General features: G+C 34.7%; 1 protein-coding gene across 1 annotated transcript in view; it reads right to left on the bottom strand.

Moving 5' to 3' along the window:
• The window catches only part of NOX4 (NADPH oxidase 4), a gene marked incomplete at its 5' end in the record, with an annotated part of 146394 nt that overhangs the window by 3937 nt on the left and 119300 nt on the right, over positions 1 to 23157 (bottom strand). Inside the window, 4 exons of the mRNA XM_082843851.1 lie at positions 6592 to 6692; positions 8300 to 8368; positions 13008 to 13116; positions 14636 to 14755. Coding sequence (XP_082699977.1) covers positions 6592 to 6692; positions 8300 to 8368; positions 13008 to 13116; positions 14636 to 14755 — 399 coding nt within the window. The remainder of the gene's footprint in view (positions 1 to 6591; positions 6693 to 8299; positions 8369 to 13007; positions 13117 to 14635; positions 14756 to 23157) is intronic.

Genomic DNA, 23157 nt, shown 5'->3' with positions numbered 1-23157 from the left:
AATGTGAATCTTCCCAAAGCTATGAAGGACACCAAAATGGTGAATCTGTGAGTAAATACACTGTATATTTTGTCTAATTTTTAATCTCTTTAAAATATAATTGATATTTAAAACAAAAGTAATAACAATACATTATGGAGTTTATAGTATATGTAGAAGAAAGATGAACAAGAACAACAAAGAGATGCAGGGTGAATGTAAGTACATGAGGTAGTATAATATTATTTGAAGTACACTGTGATAAGCTAATAGTGTACACCGTAAACCTAGAGCAATGCTTCTCCAATTTCAGCTTCATCAGCATCACCTAAGGCACTTCACAGACCACAGATAGCAAGGCCGTATTCCTAGATCCCCTAGAGCCCGTGCTCCACAACAAGAGAAGCCACTGCAAGATTCAGCAGATCTTGGATATGGCTCCAAGAATTTGGTTTTCCAACAAGTTGCCAGGTGATGCTAGTCCAAGGATTGCAACTTGGGGAACAATTCCTTAAAGAAATAACTAAAGTCAAACAGAGAGGTATGGCTAATATGTCACTTTAGGAGAAAAAGATGGAATCATAAAATAACACTAATTGAAAAGAAAGCAAAGAAAGAAAGAAAAAAGGAAAGAACAAATGAGATAAGTAGAAAGCAACAGTAAACTGTTGGACTGTAACTCAATCCATAGGAGCCAAGATAACTCAATGAGGAAAAGATACTCTCTCCAATTCATGATGTTGGGAAAACTGGATATTCCCATGCAAAAGAATGGAACTGCATCCTATCTCACTCTACTCCCAAAAATTAACTCTAAAGGAATTAAAGACTTGAATATAAGACCTTAAACCATCAAATCTTAGAAGAAAACACAGAGGAAAAAACTCTTTGACAGTGGTCTTGGCAATAATTTCATGAAACTGACACCAAAAATACAAGCAACAAAAGCAAAAATAAATAAGTGGGACTACATCAAATTAAGAAGCTTTTACATAGCAAAAGAAATGATCAACAAAATGAAAAGGCAAGCTAGGGAATGGGAGAACATTTTTGCAAACTACATATCTGATAAGGGGTTAATATGTAAAATATATAAGAAATTCATATAACTCTCTAGCAAAAAAAAAAAAAATAATTATCCAATAAGAGGAAACTCTTTCAGCTTTTCACCATTGAGTAAGACATTAGCTGTGGGCTTATTATATAGGGCCTTTATTATGTTGAGGTATGTTCCCTCTATACCCACTTTTTGGAGAGTTTTCATCATAAATGGATGCTGAATTTTGTCAAAAGCTTTTTCTGAATCTATTGAGATGATCATATAATTTTTATTCTTCAATCTGTTAAGGTAGTGTATCACTACATTATAAAAAAATAAATAAAGATACTGAACCATCCTTGCAACGCCTTGGATAAATACCACTTGATGATGGTGTATGTTCCTTTTAACGTATTGTTGAATTTGGTTTGTGGTGCTGGGAAAACTGTACAGTTACATGTAAAAAGAATGAAATTATAGGCTTTTCTCACACCACATACAAAAAGAATCTCAAATTAGATTAAAGACCTAAACATAAGACCGGAAACCATAAAAAAGGAAAAATAGGCAGAACGTTCTTTGACGTAAATCATAGCAATATGCTTTAGGATCTATATCCTAAGGCAAAGGAAACAAAAGTAAAAATAAACAGGACCTAATTAAAGTGAAAAGCTTTTGCACAGCAAAGGATACCATCCACAAAATGAAAAGACAACCTATTGAATGGGAGAAAATAATTGCAAATTATATGACTGATAAGGGGCTAATATTCAAAATATATAAACAGCTCATAAAACTCAATATCAAAAGAAAAACAAAAACAAACAACACAGTTAAAAAATAGACAGAACAACTGAACAGACATTTTTACAATGTCTATTCAATTCATTTTTACATTTTAAATGTTGGCGAGGTTGTGGAGAAAAGGAAACCCTTGTACACTACTGATGGGAATGTAAATTGGTATAACCAGTATGGGAAATAGTATGGAGGTATCTCAAAAAATTAAACTATCATATATGATACAACAATCCCTCTACTGTGTATATATCCATAGGAAATGAAATCACTCTCTTGAAGTGTTACCTGCACCCCTATGTTTATTGCAGCATTATCCAGAATAGTCAAGACATGGAAACAACCTTGGTGTCCATAGATGGATGAATGGACAAAGAAAATACGATGTGATGTGATACTCACACACTGAAATATTATTCAGCCATAAAAAAGAAGAAAATCCTGTTACTTGCAACAACATGAATGAACCTTGAGGGCATCATGATTAGCACAATAAATCAGACAAAGAAAGACAAATGCTGTATGATCTCACACATTTGTAGAATCTAAAAATCCCAAACTCACAGAAACACAGAGCAGATTGGAGGGTGCCAGAGGCAGATGGGGAAGGTAGGGGATGACTGAAGACTGACAAAGGGTTACAACCTTATAGTTACAAGAGGAATAAGTTCTAGGATGTAATGGACAGCATGGTGACTATAGTTAACAATACTTATTGTATATTTGAAAGTTGGGAAGACAGTAGATCTTAAAAGTTCTCATCACACAAACACAAAATTTGTAATTATTTGAGGTGATAGATATGTTAACTAACTTTATTATGGTAGTCATTTTGCAACATATACATATCAAATTGTTATACTGTATACAATATGATACGTCAGTTATTTTTCAACAAAGCTGGAAAAACGAAGAATATTTTTAATCTATGTAATGATAAAATGTAATTTATTTTGTAATGAATGCAGTATAATAGTAAGATGTAAATAGTTTAATCACTACAACTAAACCCTAGAACTAAAAAACTTCAAAATACATGTATCAAAAACTGATAGAACTGTAAAGACAGACAAATCTAGAATTATAGTTAATGACTTCAACACTCTTCTTTTGGAAATTGACAGAACAAGTAGACAGAAAATCAGTAAGTGTACTGAAGACTTAAATACCACTATCAACCAACTGGAACTGATTGATATTTATAGGGTATTCTACCCCAAACCAATGGAATACAAATTCATTTTTAGTGCCCATGGAACATTCACCAAGACAGACCATATTCTGGGCAGTAAAACAGGTCTCAATAAATTTTAAAGGATTGAAATAACAAGGAGTATGTTTTCTTAAAACCCATCTGAACCAGAAATCAAGAACAAATACCCCTATATTTGGAAATTAAACAACATACTTCTACATAACGAAAAAAGAATTCACATGGTAATTGTAAAATTATTTTGACCTATATAAAAATGAAAATAAACCATATCAAAATTTGTGGTATGTAGCTAAAGTGGTGTTTAGAGGAAAATTTATAGTATTAAACACTTTTATTATGAAAGAACAAAGATCTAAAATCAGTGACCTATGGTTCCACCTTAAGTAACTAGTAAAAGAAGAGCTAATTAAACCCAAAGTGAGCAGAAGAAAGAAAATAATAAAAAAGTATGAAAATAAATTCTTACACTTAATAAAATTTAGGTTACTATCAAAACCAGAGCTAGACACAATGGATTACTTAAAATGAATAAAACTGAACTACTGAATTTATACCACCAGAAATAAAAAAAGCCATAGTGCAGTTTTCATTAAGATGAAAAGGGAATGAGACATTTTGGCTGTCTGTATACAGTCTCTGTCAACACTGCATTATGACAATAAGATACCATTATTTTCTTTTTTGGCTTTCATAGGGCAAATATAGAGTTAGATTTTCAAATTTTGCAAATTTCCTAAAGGCTTACCTTAAATTCTTCATAATAATATCATTAGTTTTAAAGCACCGTATATGATCATTTTTTTTTTTTACATTTTGTTATTCCATTATTATTAACTAGTTTAACTCTAGGAGATCTTTGTGTAATTTGAGGAGTTCCCCAATGTCACTTTCACTAACAGTGAAATCCTACAACTTTTAATTGACATTTGTAATAAATTTGCACTAATTTTCATTAAGTTGCTGCAATCCAACAATCATCTAGAGATTTATCTACAAAAACTCTGTAGAGATGGGTAGAGATAGACTTAGATGCTAGCAGAGAATGTTGTTTGGCGGAAGATGTTGGGAACTAGTTCCAGAAATGTTCAACATATTGGTGAATATTTTCCTATTATACCGATACTCGTTTTTCCATTCATTTTTAAAGTGTGTGATCTCATATAATGAAAGCTTATTCACGCCTTAGGGATTATTCACTCCTTGTATTACAGATACAGAGGGTCGAGTGACTTGACCCAGGGACACAGGAGCAAATGTAAGAGGCCAAACCTAGGTATCCTTAATCTGTTTTGTTTTTAAAACACCATGTGGCAGTAAAATATAGATATATCTCAGACATCAATCCCAGAAGAGTTTTCCCTACTCCAAAGGCCATGTAAAGTTCTTTCTTTCTCCCTTTCCATGATGCATACATTCAACTAAGTTAAGGTATGATATGTATTTTTACTATAAATAACAGGAAACTGGACCTCAGGTATAATAAATAATTTTTAAAAAGACATACAAGGAAGAGACCACTCTCATACATGTGTGCAAATTAATATGCCTCTCTTCTCTATTTTTATCTCTTTATATGCTCTCAGCAATGTATGTACATGAAGTTAACCAAAATTTTACATCTAAAATGAAGTCTTCTATTTAAATAGTGCCTTTTTCCAGTTAACAAACCTTAAGACGTTGATCCATTCTTTTCCTAGCTACGCTACATAAAAATCCTTCAAAAAATAATGCATTTGAGGTGCCTGCCCAGAGCAAATACATAAAATGAAAGTGTACAAAATGTCAACTGTAGATGGTGCACGCTTGCTCTTCTTAAATAAGCTTTGCTGTTTAAAGAAAATGAACAAACAACCAAATAAACATACAAAATCCCTCTCAATATGAACAGTATAACAAATGAGAACTCTTGAGAACTAACCAAAGAAACCAAAAATCCCAATGTAATTTCTTGCAAAAGATCCTCTACTGTTTGGTTTCAGAATTGAGCAAAAACAAACAAGCAAAACAAAGAAACACGCTATCAAAGTTTTCAGCACTATACTATGAAAACTAATAAAAGAACGCTTGTCAGAAGTCAGTTAAATGTCATTAGGGAGGAAGGAGTCTGTGGTGCATAGCAAGACCCAGGTGAGTATGACAAGATGATCACATCTAAGGTGGATGATTTTGGAGAAAGAAGGGAAAGAAATATAACAAAAACTGGGTTGACTTTTTTTTTTTATTCTATAGTTCACCTTTAACTAGCGCCCTGAATATTACAAAGGACCTCTGCTTTCCAAATAATGCTTTCCTCTTTAACCCAAATTACTTCATCAAGGAAGGAAATCTAGGAGTGCTTTCAAACATGATTGCAATCTGAATTACATGGGTCACTGTATTCCTTTTTAGATTTTGCTTTTGGGGCTTCACACCATGATTCCTAAAACAAAATCTCTGAAGAGGAAGCCAAACGCCATGATGAATCCATGATTATTTCAGTAGATCATATTCATCCATAAATTTATAAATCGGGGCTTTAAAAAAACTCTCCATCTAATAAGCTGTCTCATTCATTTACAATCAAATACACGTTTTATATTTATCAAAATGTATTCTTAAAATTATGAATTAATCAAATATATGCTAATAATTGTAGCATAATTCTATCTAGAAGAAAATGATGATCACTGGTGCCTTAGAGTCACAGAAAATTTTAAAAATTAAATCTTCTATTTATATACATTCTTATTGCAGGTGTGTTTAGTTTAGCAACAAAAGTATGGTTAGTTCAAGTGTAAAATTATATTGAATTTTAATAAAATTCTGCAGGATAGAAATACAAGTTCAACTAGACAAAAGAGTGATGTAAAATTTCTAACTGATGGTGAAAGCTACAAAACATACAAATATACAAGGTTGGTATCAAGAAACTATGATATTTAGATTCCAGTAGATATGTTTAAAAGAGTTACATTAATTTTAAAATGTCAATATCTGCAGTATGTTAGAAATTATAGCCTTTGGAACTATTTAAACTTATGATGAAACTTTTTTGATGCCAACTTTAAAATGTGTGAATGGGTATATGGTTTTCAAAATGCTTTTAAAATTCTTATAGACCATTGCCCTGCACTATGATAAAATTTTACAGAAGACAAACAGGCTCCCTAGTCTGTGCCCAAAATGAATGCTTTCCTTCAGCTGTATCACTTCAGATCATAGACATATAGCCCTTCCTCACTTGCTAACGTGATTTAAAAACACTTTCCCAATGATTACCTGATTTATGCTATTGGAATGAACACCCTTTATAATATGGATCTATGTAAATTTAAAAGTAGGTAGGAGAGTCTAGTTCATAAATAGACTATTTTTAAGCCAAATTTTAAGTATTTGGCATTACAGATGCTTGAGGCGGTTCCTGCCTTGCCTCCTCCTTTGGTAGTGATAATTGAGTGTTTAAGTGACTCTGTAATTTGTAAACCCATTACTAAGTAACCTTTAAAAACTTAATGTGATGACTTGGGAATATTTTAATTTGATCATTAGCCACATAAATGTTTTGAGGAATAGTACTTACCCTCTGTTATATTTTGCTATTTCATTAAACAGAAGTTTCCACCGAGGACGTCCAATAAAAAGTCTTGAATTCAGTGCTTGATATTTCTCTCCAATTATCTTCTGCCAAAAAGAAAGCACTATATTTTATATGACACAGAGTGGGACAAATAACCCAGTTCTCTAACATCATCTTTGCTGGTGCTGTGACTTCCTAACAAATTGCTGTGATATAAAGAATACAAGTATCATATGGCAACCTATTAGGTAAAGTCATTTAGAAGCATCATTTCCTCCCTCTTTCCCTTTAAAATCCATTACCTTCTTGAATGCCATTATTACAAATGGCTGATTTTCCTAGACTTCAGTTAGTTGCATCATTTTTAAGTAACTGCAGCGTTAGAGAATGCATTCTAATTGCCTACTCTCAAAAAAGGCGCAGCACATAAGCTTTATTGAAGCATTTTTGTACTGCAGAGTTATCATATTTGGCTCATTATATGAGTAAAATACTATAAATTTTCACCATAAATTTGGGGAAATGATCCTGGACATGATAGCCTAAAACAGAAGAGCTCCAAATTTTGGATCTGTCAAGAAACAACTTCTAATGTACTGGTGCTTGCAATTAACAGACTATTAGAGCTGAATTGGTCATAAAGAGAGTGAAGTGAGAAGAGACGAGAAAGTGTCTGAGTCCCAGGAAGACAAACTGAGAACCAGATGTAATATATGCTCTGTACCTTAATTACAGTGAAACCATGAGGAATAATGATACTGATTTGCTTCATGAGAGTATAAAATAAAATGTTTTTACATACCAAGTAGGGTAGAAATCTGACTAAAAAAATAGGCTTAGATTAGTTTCAAAGTAACTGACAAACATTCATATTTTGTATTCAAACTATTATAGAAAATGTATGATGGAAAATACCACAATAAAACTTGTGAAAGCATTCATGCTCAGGTCTATATGGCTATACAGCTCTTCAATGTTGTTTGTAAACAGTTTCTTCATCTGTGGTATGGGGATTGCAAAATCATTTACCTCTTGAATATGTTGGAATTACATGAGATAATAACCTATATGAAATGCTCAGCACAGCGTCTAATAGTGAAGTAAATAATGCGTGATGACTGTTACTTTATTTAGTTTCCCTTGAAGAGAAACAAGCTTAATTGTGTATGATCTTATCTTCTCTCACCACATAAAACCTCCCCTCGGGGCTTCCCTGGTGGTGCAGTGGTTGAGAGTCCGCCTGCCGATGCAGGGGACGTGGGTTCGTGTCCCAGTCCGGGAAGATCCCACATGCCGCGGAGCAGCTGGGCCCGTGAGCCATGGCCGCTGAGCCTGCGCGTCCGGAGCCTGTGCTCCGCAACGGGAGAGGCCACAACAGTGAGAGCCCACGTACTGAAAAAAAAAAAAAAAAAAAACCTCCCCTCGATGAACATAATCACAAGACTATTCGCTTATGTCCTCATCTCTAGATGAGGCAACTGTGGAGAGAAGAGAGATGAACTCAAAGGTCTGTTCCAGCTCCCTGTGAAAGGGAGAATACGGTTGACTTCAAGGACAAGCCATGAGTTTGCCAGACACATTCCAAAACAGGCTTTCCTCTGGGAAACATCTCTTCAAACCACCTGCAGAAATTTTCTTCCACACGGCCCCTACAGTAAATCTTCTATTCTCAAGAGGCTTGTTTAATTTACAATAACATCCAAACACATACCTGTAACCCATCTGTCTGACTGAGGTACAGCTGGATGTTGACATAGTCAGGTCTGTTCTCTTGCCAAAACTGACAGGACATAAAAGTAAATAGACATTAAAATTTGTTCTGTATACACAGACTCTCTCCTATCCTAACGTATGTGATTCTACGATTTGTTAAGATGTATCATGTCTTATTACAGCCAACATCTACGAGCAAATGTACATATATACATACATATATATGTACCACAGACATGGCAGATTCTAACATTAATAACCTGTCACCTACTGGTTTAATTAGTTATGATGGAGGTAGTGGACAGGATTAGTTCTCTGTTATCTTCATAGATACAAAATCAAACACGCTAAATGTTACACTAATATTCCCCTAAATCCTCCCCAATTATTTCTTATTTTATTCCCTAAGAGCCTCTAAATTTTACTAAAAAGTTCACTCAGAAAGAATATGATTTTTTAAAAGTAAAAAGTGATATTTAATAGGCATGCTAGGAATCACAAAAAACAAAACAAACAAAACCTGGTTCCAGTTCCTACCTTCTTCCTATTCAGCACTGGTTTCCCTTGTATAAAAATGTATGAGGCAGCAAATATACCTGCCAAAATAAAATAGTCTGGAAAAGCTCTCAAACATTTTGAAATCTTGAAAAATAAACTGACAAAGAAAAATATCTGAAGAAAAATGAATTCAACAAAGGGGGTAAGAGGGTTTTGTCCCCATAGGCTTCCTTTTACCAGAAGGCAAAAATGAATCTGCTAATGACTCTGGCCTAGTTCTGACTGAATCCTGACTTCTGAAACCTACATTTAAAAAAATATTATTCTTCTTAAGGCCTCCTTTCACCACCCTGAAATAAGGAGATGCTGAAAGATAAGGAAAAGGAGTCAAAAAGTAAAAAAAACAAAAAGTAGAAGAGAAGCAAGGAACACAATAACCATGGTGTGCTCTGGAGAACAGAGATGAGTATCTGATGTGTAGAACCTGAGGGAAAGGCTTAGAAGAGACCAGTACTTCTTCAACAGCCAAACTATCTCTTGAGCATCAGTGGGCATAGTAGGTTTGCTGGAGATGGTATGGCTTTGCTGGACCTTATTGCAGAAAAAGGATCAATTGATTTCAAGTACTGTTTTTACAGAGTGTGAAAGTAATAATTTTTTAATGAATATATATTGGGGCTCCAAATAGAAGGTTCAGGAATGCAAAATAAGTCATTTTGCAAATAGAGAGTAATTAAGTGAGGTTACATCACTCCTCTGGCACCCTTTATAATAGTAAGGGCACCTGGCAGGTGGCTAGAGACTTGTTTCTACTGCCATCACTGTCTAACCTTGAGATTTCCAGGGAGTTACTCAACTTATAAAGGCCTCAGTTTCTTCATCAGGACAATGATAGAGTTGAATGACATTATCCTACAGGTTTCTTCTGGATCTAAAACTATACATTTTCTGACAGGTGGAAACTCTAAGTTATAAAATCCCAATAAAAACACATTTTACTTTTAAAGTGATAAGTGATGATTCTCTTATCATAATAGTCTTAAAATATAATCATTAAATTCCATACCACAGCTGCCTCAAGTTATACCCAAACACTAAAGTCATTTTAATGCCCTTCAGGAATTGAATCAGGGTTTATGAATTTTAATTGTGAGGAAACAGGAATTTCCAGGTGCCAGTAATGGATAGCACCTCACAAAACACATGGCTTGCATTGATTTTTGTCTTAAATGTCTACCAGGATGCTCCTCTGAGATCACCCCAATAACTCCTGCATCAATAACTGCTGTTTGGAAGTAAGATCATCTATACCATTTTTCTAGAGTCCACATATATGCGTTATTATACAGTATTTGTTTTTCTCTTAACTAATTAGAACATACTGTATAGCACAGGGAACTCTACTTAATGCACTGTGGTGACCTAAATGGGAAGGAAATCCAAAAAAGAGAGGATATATGTATATGTATAGTCGATTCATTTTGCTGTGCAGTAGAAACTAACACAACATTGTAAATCAACCATACTCCAATAAAAATTAATTTAAACAAAAAGAAAAAAAATAACGTGTTTGATGCCCACAGCCTCCAGAGAGAAGTATGCAGACTTAAATAATGTATTTAATGATTTCAATGTCTCCATTTTAACTTATCTGTCATTGAAAACAAGCAATAGTATCTACTAAAGAAACACACACACACACACACACACACACACACACACAAACACACTGAACTTGGTAACTCAGTTGCAAACACAGAAAATAAAAAGAGACTTCTTTTTAACATCTTCCTCAGAGGCACAATTGCAGGACCACTGTTCATCCCCTTGATGTGAAAAATCGAAACAGGTATACAGAGGTGTGTGTAGAGATAATCATCACCACATTATTTACACTAGTTTTAAGCTTTTATATTATTTACTCTATGGAATCCTAAGGGTAAGGCATATCCACCAAAAAGTTTGAGAAGAAATCTTAAGATTGAACTACTTCGAATGTCCAGTCATTTGTATTTTGTTCTTTCCTTTACTCCTTTCCTGCCCTGCTACTTGCCTTATAAAGCATCTATCATTCAAATGTGCCTTTCCACATCTTGGATCCAATTATAGCCTTTTATTAAAAAAGTATAGGCTCTCTATCAGTTCAAAACAATTTTTTTAAACTAGAAAAACAGGCAAAGGTAGAATTAGGAAATCCGAGAAGTAATACAAGTGGTTGATAAGCATAGGGGGAGAAGTTCAGTCTCACTAGCATTCAGGGAAAACTAGAGATGCCACTGTTTAAGAGATGGATAGAAATTTGAAAGACTGGTAATATAATGTTTGGAATAAATTTCTCTTATATTCTTTGGTGGAAATGTAAATTATTTTAGCCTCCTTGGGGGACATTTTTTTAGCATATATTAAAAATTTAAATTCATTCCCAAAGTCCTCAGAGCCTCCAACTCAGGAAGTCCAGCTTCAGGCATTAATCTAGAAAAAATACCCACGATGATGCTCTTCTTGAAAGATTTTTCTCCCTTTCCTCAAGGACAGAACTACCTCTTGGTTTCCTACTATCTCACTGGCCACTCTGACCAATCTCCTTTACTGACTTATCACTCATCTTCTGCCCCTCTAGAAACTGCAGTACCCCGAGGCTTGGTATATTCACACACACTCTCAAGATGATCTACAATCATATAAGTATGCTCAAATCCATTCAATGGCTTCTCATCTCTCCCTTTTTTTTTTTCTCCTGATTTAGCGGGCCCTTGGTGAATCCCAGAAATCTGCACTTTTTTTTTTTATTGTGGTAAAATATACACAGCATAAGACTGATCATTTTAACTGTTTTTTTAAGTATACAGTTGATTAGCATTAAATACATTCACATTGTTGTGCAACCATCACCACCAATCCATTTTCAGAACTTCTTCATCTTCCCAATCTGAAACGCTGTGTCCATTAAACAGTAACTCCTCATTTCTCCTTCCTGGAAACCTGGCAACCACCACTCTACTTTTTGTCACTAGGAATTAGACTACTCTAGGTGCCTTATATAAGAGGAAGCACACAACAGTTGTCCTTTTGTGCCTGGTTAGATAGTAATAAGTTTATAGAAAGCAATGTGCAGAACAATACAAATAGTATGGTAGAATGTATAGAATGCTCGTGAGTTACATCTGGTTACAAAGACTGGGTGGGGATTTTGCTTCATGTGGATTATTAGAAAAATCTGTAGCAGAGATGCATATGTGTATTACTTGAATAACTTAAAAAATAAAGATAGATACATTAATAGATAAGTAACAGATTACATGTAGGATAGACGAAAATGCCTGCTTTTCATCTCTGTAAGGAATAAAACTTAGAATTTGGGATTTCTGAAATTCTGTATACTGTGCCAAAAGTCTGCTGATGCTCCAACTTGGAATATCAAAGGTGGAGATAAGAGATAAGAGCTACTAGAGGGGCTTCCCTGGTGGCGCAGTGGTTGGGAATCCGCCTGCCAATGCAGGGGACACGGGTTCAAACCCTGATCCGGGAAGATCCCACATGCCGCGGAGCAACTAAGCCCGTGCGCCACAACTACCGAGCCTGTGCTCTAGAGCCCGTGAGCCACAACTGCTGGGCCTGTGCGCCTAGAGCCCGTGCTCTGCAACAAGAGAAGCCACCGCAGTCAAAAGCCCGTGCACCGCAACGAAGAGTAGCCCCCGCTCCCTGCAACTAGAGAAAGACCGCGTGCAGCAACGAAGACCCAATGCAGCCAAAAATAAATAAAATAAATAAATTTATAAAAAAAAAAAGAGCTACTAGAACAAAGGATGAAAGGTGTGATAGTAATTGCCTGTTGATGTTTTCCTCTATCTGTCCTCTGTCACAATCTCATATGCATTCACATTTGCATGCATATATATCCTATATGCATACATCACCAGCCATATGCATACATTTCTATGTTAAAACATTCCATGTTAAAACATGTTCTAAATACACACACAAATTCACAGATACCAATATCTGAAAAGATGTGTACCAAATTATTAACAGATATCACCTCTTTTTTTTTTTTTTTTAAGTTTAAGGGATTTTTTTTCCTCCTCACTACTTATCTGTATATTTTCTGGTTTATTCTATAGCGAGCACTTATTACTTTTACAATTTGAAATAAAATAATTTATTTTAAATTTAGAAAGCTGCAAAAGTAAAAACAAACCTAATTTTACCTTGTTGTACAACACACATAGTAAGTCTGCAAACCAACGGAAGGATTGGATGTCTCTGCACACCCAAATAAAATACAGTCTTCTAAGCCTGTATGGCTTCCAGTCATCCCTTTAAAATTAAAATAACATGATAGTGATTATGATGGCAAAAAAATTAAGAATCCTTATATACTTGAAATTTTGCTTCTCATTAGTAAGCAACCTATAGAAAAAACAGTCATTTACATTCTAGCATCTGACATACCACTTACTTTAACTCCCAAATTTATTTAAAATGCAATATACTGACTCAAAGATATGATATACTCCATGAATTTAAGTGTTCATGCTTGTGGATATTATATGCATATCATCCATTTCCATTTGAAGGCAATAAACTAAACTCCTGAATTAGAATAATATCAGCTCTGCATCTCAGGAAAAGAAAGTTCTCTATTTTCAGTGAATTCTATCACTCAACAGGGCTCCAATGGTCATCTTGCCCTGGCTTCCAGGCAAAATGAGCCAAAACCATTCCAGAAAGTTAGTTTTTTACCCCCTTCTTAATAATCGTTAAAGAAAGAGATTTCACAACCACCTACTATGTAATTCATTCTAGCAACTCACAATTCCAAGTCTGGATTCCTCCTTATAATTATGAAGTAGGCTTGAGGTTAAGAAAGTATTCTTCCTTTTTTTAAACTTTAGGTGTCCAAATAACTTGCAAAACGTTTTCAGAAACAATTTCTGGTTTGGAATATAGTTATTTTTCGAAGAACCTTCAAAAAGTCCCAGATTTATATCAAGTATCACTTCAGCTTATTACTTCTTTTTTAGTACTTCATAAAACAAACTTTTAATGCAAATTGTGTTTTCTTGAAAAGTGAACAGAATAGATTTTGTTTGTGGGTTTCATGACAATTACTGTCCATTAATTTTTGCTTATAATGCTAGAACTAAAATAACTGAATAAGTATATCCTGGTTAAGCAATCTTACCTTTGAAATTTTTATTCTTCAGTCTGTTATAAATTTGCTGAGTAACAGACCAAGGAATGATGTGCTCATTTGTCATCTCCTCGGAAAGGCTTTCCCTGACCATACTTCTAAAATAACCCGGGCCCTTTATTTCTATATCCCATTAATCTCTATTCTCTTCATCATAGTTCTAATATTTTCTGAAATAATGTTATTTATGAATTTTTCACTGGTTTATTTTCTTCCTGCCCCATTTGAATGTAAACGTTTTAAGGGCAGAGACTCTCTTTAGTCATTGTTGTATTACCAGAAACTGTAAGATGAATCGGCACATAGGTGCTCAAAAATATGTGCTGACTAAATGCATTAGTAATGCCACTTGCCCCTGATGAGAAAGTAAAGAAACAGAGGCTGGTGGAATGACTTTAACAGAGGGAAAGGACAGAGGAATGCATAATTGTGATACTGACGTTATTCTACAAGAGAACACGCTGAAAGCCATAGACCACATATTGAGAATCACTCAGTTATTCCCCTTATCAGTCAGTAAATGGAGTTCCTTGAACAATAAGTAAAAGAATTCTGGAAGGAATTACTTCTTACTGAAAGAGAGCTGTCTGAAATATTGACAGTTCTCTACTTGGACTAACATAATGGATCAAAATGACATACAGCAGAGTGTTGAGTATTGATGCAAAAGGAGTTACTCCAATGCCTCCAGCCACGCAGAGGCTAACCTCATAGTTCAGTGAGTCTTCAAATGGACTTCCAAAGGGACCATCAATGTAGAGCCTGTGGACAAGGCAGACAAAGGAGGAAAAAATGAAAATGAGTTAAATTAAATTTCTATAATACGTGGCAAACATGATAAATCTAGTGTCTAGGCTTTGTGATGGCTCGGGCCTCATTTCATTGTTTTTCATAGTGATAAGCTTAAAGGAACAAGAAATGTTGTTTATGAACTGTCTATATTAACACAAGCACAGCTGTTTCAAAGCATGGGTATTTTGAGGGAAACATTAATTTAAAGTGTAGGGAAATGTATATAGGACCATGATAGTTAGCTAAGGACTAGTTAAGGCTTTGATCTATTTTATTACTATATTGGACTAAATTAAAATATCTTGTTTTATTGTGTCTAAATTCAATAATATTATTCTCCATGGTAAAGACAGCAGCAGAAATATTTCCTGAAACGCTTACCATGTGAACAGAAAAGAAATTAACCCTGTTCCTCTTCTTGCCCTGGTTAGGTTGATTAGTACAGAAATAGCCAGAGCACACTCTCAAAGGAATCTCTGATTACTCTACTTGTGATTGTATATTCAAATGTATGTGTGTGTATGTGTGTGAAATCCTTCTTAACTACAATGAAACTTGAAAATCGTTTACTCAATATTCATCCTCCCATTCTTTCTTGCTTTTTTTTTGATTGAAGTATAGTTGATTTACAATGTTGTGTTAGTTTCCAGTGATTCAGTTATACATATACATATATGTATTCTTTTTCAGATTATTTTCACTTATAGGTTATTACAAAATATTGAGTATAGTTCCCTGAGTTATACAGTAAGTCCTTGTTGGTTATCTGCTTTATATATAGTAGTGTGTATATGTTAATCCTAAGCTCCCAATTTATCCCTTCCCTCCCTTCCCCTTTGGTAACCATAAGTTTGTTTTCTATGTCTGTGGGTCTATTTCTGTTTTGTAAATAAGTTCATTTGTATCATTTTTTTTAGATTCCACATATAAGCAGTATCATATGATAGTTGTCTTTGTCTGGCTTACTTCACTTAGTATGATAATCTCTAGGTCCACCCATGTTGTTATAAATGGCATTATTTCATTCTGAGCCATTATTCATGGCTAAGTAATATTCCATTGTATATGTATACCACATCTTCTTTATCCATTCATCTGTCGATGGACATTTAGGTCTCATTCTTGCTTAGTAAAAAAACATTAACGTTATTCAGGGAAGCAAAGTGCCCAGCCAAAATACGACATTTCCCAGACTGTCTTGCATCTATTTCGGTTGTGTGACTATGTTATGCCTAATGTGATATAAGTGGAAGTGTAGTTAGGAAAACTGGAAGGTTCCTTGAAGGAAGCTGTCTCAGTTGAAAGTTGCATCTCTATCCCTGTCCCCTTCTTTCCTCCTTCCTGGTGCCTGAAATGTTGACTTGATGGTCTAAACACTTATGATGACTATAAAATTGCCATACCCTCTATGGACTGCCTAGTTCCAGATATCTTTATGTTAAAAAAAAAAGACCCATATATATAAAACACTGCCATTTTAAAGCTTTTATACTATTACAAAAAAGACTTTCTTAAAAAATAGTAACTGTCCAGGGCTTCCCTGGAGGCGCAGTGGTTAAGAATCTGCCAGCCAATGCAGGAGACATGGGTTCGAGCCCTGGTCCGGGAAGATCCAGAGCAACTAAGCCTGTGCACCACAACTACTGAGCCTGCGCTCTAGAGCCCGCGAGCCACAACTACTGAGCCCATGTGCCTAGAGCCCGTGCTCTGCAACAAGAGAAGCCACCTCAATGAGAAGCCCACGCACCGCAACCAAGAGTAGCCCCTGATCGCCGCGACCAGAGAAAAGCCTGTGCGCAGCAACGAAGACCCAACACAGCCAAAAATAAAATAAATAAAAATTAAAAATTTAAAAAACCTAGCAATTTAATTAAAAAAAAACAGTATATAAAGGTAAAAAAAAGAAATACTTTTTCTTAGTTGGCATTAAGTGGATAATAAAACTGAACAACTTTATAGAGTTTTAAAGTTTACAAAACACATGTCTATAAAGTTCTGATTTGATCTCAGATCAATCCTGTGTTTGGCAAAAATGGACATTCCTCCACATATTCTATCTGGGTTGATGTCAAAGGAAATGTTATTTTTAATGAAATTTCGGAATATAACAAGCCTCTGGGGTAGTGAGATTTTTATAAGAGAATAGCTATCTTTGAACTAAATTAGACAGCCCAAAGATTATTTTTCTAACCAAAATAAATTTATAGGCCTAATCTTTCTGTTTATGTAAAGATACTACAATGTAAACCCAACAGCTTTTTCCTTGACTATTCTGACGTCAATAGAGCTATGTGACTGGCACAGTGCTACATGCTTTAGATGAATTATTTGTAATTATTAAACAAGAGTTAAGTGGTATTATTCTACTTCTTCAGTTAGGAAGCTGAGGTTCTAGAAGTTTAAATATTTCCTCAAGGTCACACATCTAAGAAGTGGTTTATATTGACCACCAGAATGAACTCCATTTCTATTTATGAAACCAAAAAAATCAAAACTGTCTTCTTAAAAAAGGAGTTCATTCTAATCCTTTCAACCAGAGAAATAATGAATTGAACCTTTTTTTCACTGAATATTAACTCTATGTCTAAAAATATTTTTACCTTAAAGTCTATTTTATCTGAAACAATATTTCTTTGGTTAGAATTTCTCTGCTGTATTCTTCACCTTCTTTAACTTTTCAGCCTGTCTTTACCTTTATGTTCTGAGCAAATCTCTTGAAAACAGCTTATTGCCCTGTTTCATTTTCTTATTCCAGTCTGACAGCCTTTTCCTTTGAACTGTAGAATTTAGTTCAGTGATGTTGAATTACGTACCACAATATCACCTGTACTGTTTGTCCAACTTTTTGTTTCTTCCCCTCTCCTTTTTTTTTTTTTTTGACTACTTTTATGTTAAGTGTTGGTCTCTGCTTTTACCTTTCTGTAAGTAAATTACGATTTTTCCTAGGGTGAATTTATTTTTATTATGTTGCTTGAGATTCATTGATATCCCTGAATTTGAGCTATTATTTCTTCAAATATTACATCTCCTTCACTCTCTCTTTTTCTCTTTTTGAACCTCTAATGTAAAGGAATGCATGAACCTCTCACTCCATCCACCATACCTCAACCTTTCTTTCATATTTTCCATGCCTTTGTCTCTGTGTGTTGCATTCTGGATAATTATTTCAGTTCTACTTGACAATTCATTATTCTCTCCATGGCTGCGATAAACTGCTCAAGTTTATGATATTGTATCTCTCACTTCTAGAAGGTCTATTGGCTCTTTTTCAAAAGTGTTTTGAGAAATGTGATTGTCCTTTGTCTCTTAATCATTATTTTAATACTCTCCTTTATTTCTTTTGACATATTAAACATTTGCTTTATACTTTTGAAATATACATTTTTACTAACATGTGATATGTTTCATTTTTTAAAAAATACGAGCTCTTTGGTGCCTCATGTATAGGAATACTTCGAGGATTAAAATGTGTCCCTCCAAAAGAGTATTTTCATTTTCCTCTTCCAGGCCACCAAAGGATGCCATGAATCTGGAATCACTTTAAACTAAATTTTTGTCTCTGTGTTTAGTGGGCTATATACATATTGTGAATTCAGTGTTTCAACTCAAGTGAGAGGGAGCTTGTGGTTACTAAATATCAGGGGAGATTTCTTTTTTCTTTTTTTTTTTTTTTGCGGTACGCCGGCCTCTCACTGTTGCGGCCTCTCCCGCTGCGGAGCACAGGCTCCGGACGTACAGGCCCAGGACGCACAGGCCCAGCGGCCATGGCCCACGGGCCCAGTCGCTCCGCGGCACGTGGGATCCTCCCGGACCGGGGCACGAACCTGCGTCCCCTGCATCGGCAGGCGGACTCTCAACCACTGCGCCACCAGGGAAGCCCCAGGGGAGATTTCTTTTCTAATTCCCTTCAGAACCAAGGACAAAATAAGTCAGGAGCCGACTGACTTCTGCCGAGCCGACTATTTAATCTCTAGTTTATCCACTGGGCCATTTGCAGGGGTCTCTGATCTGCTCTCCAACCCTCTTCAGAGCCCAGGACTTATCTCTTGTCCACCACCCATATGGCCTGTTAAAACCAGCTCTAACTTTTGGGGATAAATACATATGATGTTAGGAGCAAATAGAGGCTTTAGCACTCACTTCACTTATTCATCTAGGTAGGACATTCCTTATGGGTTACGACCCCAAGCAATTATTTTTATCTCCTACCATATCAAACATGTATTAAAATTACTAATGTTTGTGTGCTTAGATTTTTAGGCTTTCTATACTAGTAAGATTATTATTGAGCATCTAGTATGCTATATTATGTTTATTTTTCACTCTTAAATACACACATACACATACATAAACATATAAGTGGATCCTCACTATTGGAATTAGTTCCTATAGAAAGTTAAGGAGAATTTGTTTTTGCCCTTTGATTTTGTTTTTTTTTTTTTATTGTGCTGGCTAACTTAGGCTTGATCTGCTAATATGTGACTTGAAATGCTTATTAATATGCAAAAACTAGTTCAAATAATATAAAAGAAAAGCTACCAAGCTCTTCAAACTGTGCACACACTAGGTAGTTAACTGGAAACATGAATTATAAGCTGACCAACCCCTAGTGAATCTTCAGGTAAAACACCTAGCCAAATTTCACACCCCATTCCAACATATATTTAAACCCATCTGCAAGCCACACTAAAATAAAATTACCTCTGAAAGCTTTTAGAGGGAATATATTCGGTTAAAATAAACACTTTAAGATTGAGTTTAGATCTTTAGCTTAGACCTTTATACTACATCAGCCTTTCCAACAAAGAGTGCTATTTTTTAAATTGTATTTAATTTGGAATGTTATTTATTAAGATGATAACCGAATCTTTTTATTTTCTGTCCACTTATCTGCATTTAGGTGCAAATATTTTACAATTTCTTTTTCTCAAACAAATCATTCCATCCCTTTCCTAGCTTTCTTCTTTTTTCCACATGGCAACTTATCTCCTGCTGAAAGCAAGGTATATAGCTCGCTGGCTTAGTTGCTGGCTAATTTTAGTGTGAATAAACTCTTAAACCTCAAATTTATTTATGCTATATTTTGTTTTGTCATTTCTTTTCCATTAGTGTAGAGAGCTCAATTCAATTAAGAAATAGAAGTAAAATATCATTATTATGCATCTTGTCTTCACAGGCAAAAAAAAAAAAAAAGAGAGGGTAGGGGAAGAAACAGAAAACGTGGGACAAATAATGAGTACAAAATAATTCTGTAGAATGTAATTCAACATAAATGAACGAACATCTTCAGCTCAACGGGAAAGACTGTCAGACTAAAATAAGACAATAAAATTGAGTCATGGGTTTTTTCAAGAGAATCAGCTAAAAGATAGGGTACAAAAAAGTTGAAAGTTAAAGAATAAAGATATAGGAGGAAAATTTATTCGAAAGTAAAATATTGTAGTCAACAGTTCGTTCAGATAAAACAGACTTTAAGGAAAAAACATTGTTACAGATATTATGTTACTAATCATTGGTAATTCAGCTCGGTGGGGTGTGCTTTCAGATTTTCTTTTGTTATCAAGATAGGTGACCATGAGGCAAGATACTTCTTTATTCTACTCTCTTCTTTTCTGTACAGCATGCTGAGCACTCCTCTCTTCCCTGGTTACAGATGTGATAAAATTTGACCTTGAAAGGAAGGAAAAGCCTTTCATTAGGCTTTGACTAATATGTGGTATATTTCCATCCAAAGTGTGGTTCTTGGACCAATAGCATTAATTTTATATGAGAACTTGTTAGAAGACAGAATTTTAGATCCAACCTCAGACTTACTGAATCAGAATCTGTGTTTTATTGAGGCCTCTGGGTGGTTTGTAAACACATTAAAGTCTGAGAAGCACAGCTCTAATGCGTCTTTCCAGAGAATTCCATTAATGTTGATAATAACGTGAGACTTTTCCCTCTATTTTTCTTTTGTATTCTGTGAATATTATCTTCTTCGTGACTTTATAGAAAGTGATGATTCAGTTATTTCAAGATCTGGAGGGTAATGTCTGCTACCTGAACGTGAATCGTCTCCAAAATTGTACGATCAATAAGGAATGCCAATAAAATCATACATAATTCATATCAGCATTACCAGGAGACAGAGAATAACTATTGTAGAAAAATGATCACTAAATACCAACAGAAAAAAAGAAAGTGGTTGAAAAGGAAGACAGGCAAGTAATGTCATATACATATATATAACTGTAGACTCTGAAATCAAAACCAGAACAATGACACAGAACTATATTTAAAAATATAATCCAAGAAAGTAAGAGTTCAGAAATACCATCAACAAAATCTCAACCTATAAAGTTAGACAGCCTTTGGGAATTAAGTGTAATATTACCATATTTTGTGAGTATATGGATTTTAATATTTTGTCTCACCTTCCTCTGCCATCATTTTTCTCCTCCCTAGGTGATTCTGGAATAACAGAACCCCAAAATGCTGGATTTCAGCTGTGATACAACTTACCAGCTGCAATATTTTTCAGACAGGAAGAAATAATCACTCTACTGCTATAAGTTTCTATCATTCTAGCTTCTATGCTTACTCTTTGATTGACTAGAGGCGTTTAGTCAAAAAGAGGTAAATATAAGATAAACTCATAGAATCAATGGGTGTAACAAACAAAATACTACACATGAAAGTGCTTTGAAAACAATAAAATGCCATAAAAATAAAACATATTTTTATAAATACAGCTAGCCCTATTGTCTAGGAATCACCAGATTTCCTCCTTGGGTTTTACTACTAACTCAAAAAACCCAGGAAAACCAGGACACTGTTAAAATAGTTTAGCTCAGTTGTTATTTCTAGTTGCTGGCGTACAATAGGCACTACAAAATTTTGGTTGAAAGAAGTACTAAAAGAATAAAATATGCTCAACACGTTCATTTGCCTTTAATTTAGAGACAATACACTCGCAACCTCATTCACTAGAGGGGAGAATGCTCACAGCAGGGTAAAATTTTCTGTTCTCAAAACTTTCACAGCAATTACTTTCAGTACAGAGATTTTAACAGCAAAAAATAGCCTTTTAAAATCCAAGTAGGAGGGAAAATTGCAACTTAAAAGAGCTATTAAAGAAAATTTAAGGAAGATGAATAAAACTATGTGTTTACTACATAGTAATATAGTAAATTAGAATGTAGGCTCTAAATCGAGTTTAAATCATGGCTTCAGCAGCTAGGAGCTATGTAACCTTGAGCAAGTTACCTATCACTTTGTACCTCAATTACACTCTTTGTAAACAGAAGGTTATGTAAATAATACACACCTCACTGGTTATTGTAAGGATTAAATGAGATAATTCAGGCAAGGTAAAGACCACTGGTTGTCTACCCTTTATCTGTTTTCTCTCCCTTATTCCCAATTGGTGGTGGCGTTACAGTAATGTATCCACTTAAGAAAAAAAAATGACTATATTTCCCACCCTTTCTTACAAAGACATAAGACCCACTTTAGGGTAAAATGATGTAAGACGCTTGGGGTTGGGGTTCTGAGCAGCTCCTTGAAAAGGAGGACGCTGACTCAGCTTGCCTGCACCTTTTATGCCCTCTGCTCTTCTTTCTTCTGTCTGGAAAGAGAATACGATGGCTGAAGCTGAAAGAGGCATCTTGCAATCGAGAGAAGGAAAGGGGAGTTGCAGACACCTCAGATGTAATATGCTGACCCTGAATTAATATAAGCCACCACTTACCTTGGTACTTCTTGTCACATGAGAAAAACAAGCCCTCATCACTTTTAGCTATGTTTCTGTTTTATGTAGCTGAATGCAAATATACTTGATAAAACTTTTATCATGGTGCCCGGACATAGTAAGTGTGTGATAAATGTTAGATTTTATTATTAAGAATAAAGCGTTATAATTTACATACATTTAATGCTGATGCAAATGTTCATTTCTGGAAAATTATTTGCCTTTGTTATCTTCATCTGATTAACTTTTACTTTAAAAGTGATTCTAATTTAAAAAAAAAAATCAAAAACTATCTCAGACCCTTACCTCCCAAAACCTAAAATAAGGTATCATAATAATAGATACTCCTCATTGAACATTTAATTTAACCCAGGACCTACCTAAATGTTCTATATACACCTTCACTCCTAATTCACACAACAACCTTTATAGGAAGGTATAATCTCCCTTTTACTGGGGTGGGAACAAAAACTCAAAATGTTAAGTAATTTTCTCAAGGCCACGTTTCTATTAAGAAGCGTTACTAAATTTCTTGTAAGACTGACTCCAAAGCTCATCTTCTTAATGATCACATATTAATGATCTCAGTCAATTAGAAATTATTTTGGTTAGGGATAATACATAAAGACAAAACAAAATA

This window comes from Leucopleurus acutus (genome assembly GCF_964270905.1).
Source record: "Leucopleurus acutus genome assembly, chromosome: 8".
In the NCBI taxonomy this organism is placed as follows: domain Eukaryota; kingdom Metazoa; phylum Chordata; class Mammalia; order Artiodactyla; family Delphinidae; genus Leucopleurus; species Leucopleurus acutus.
Note: the sequence above shows the minus strand (reverse complement) of the source record. Positions and strands in the feature narration are given on the sequence as shown.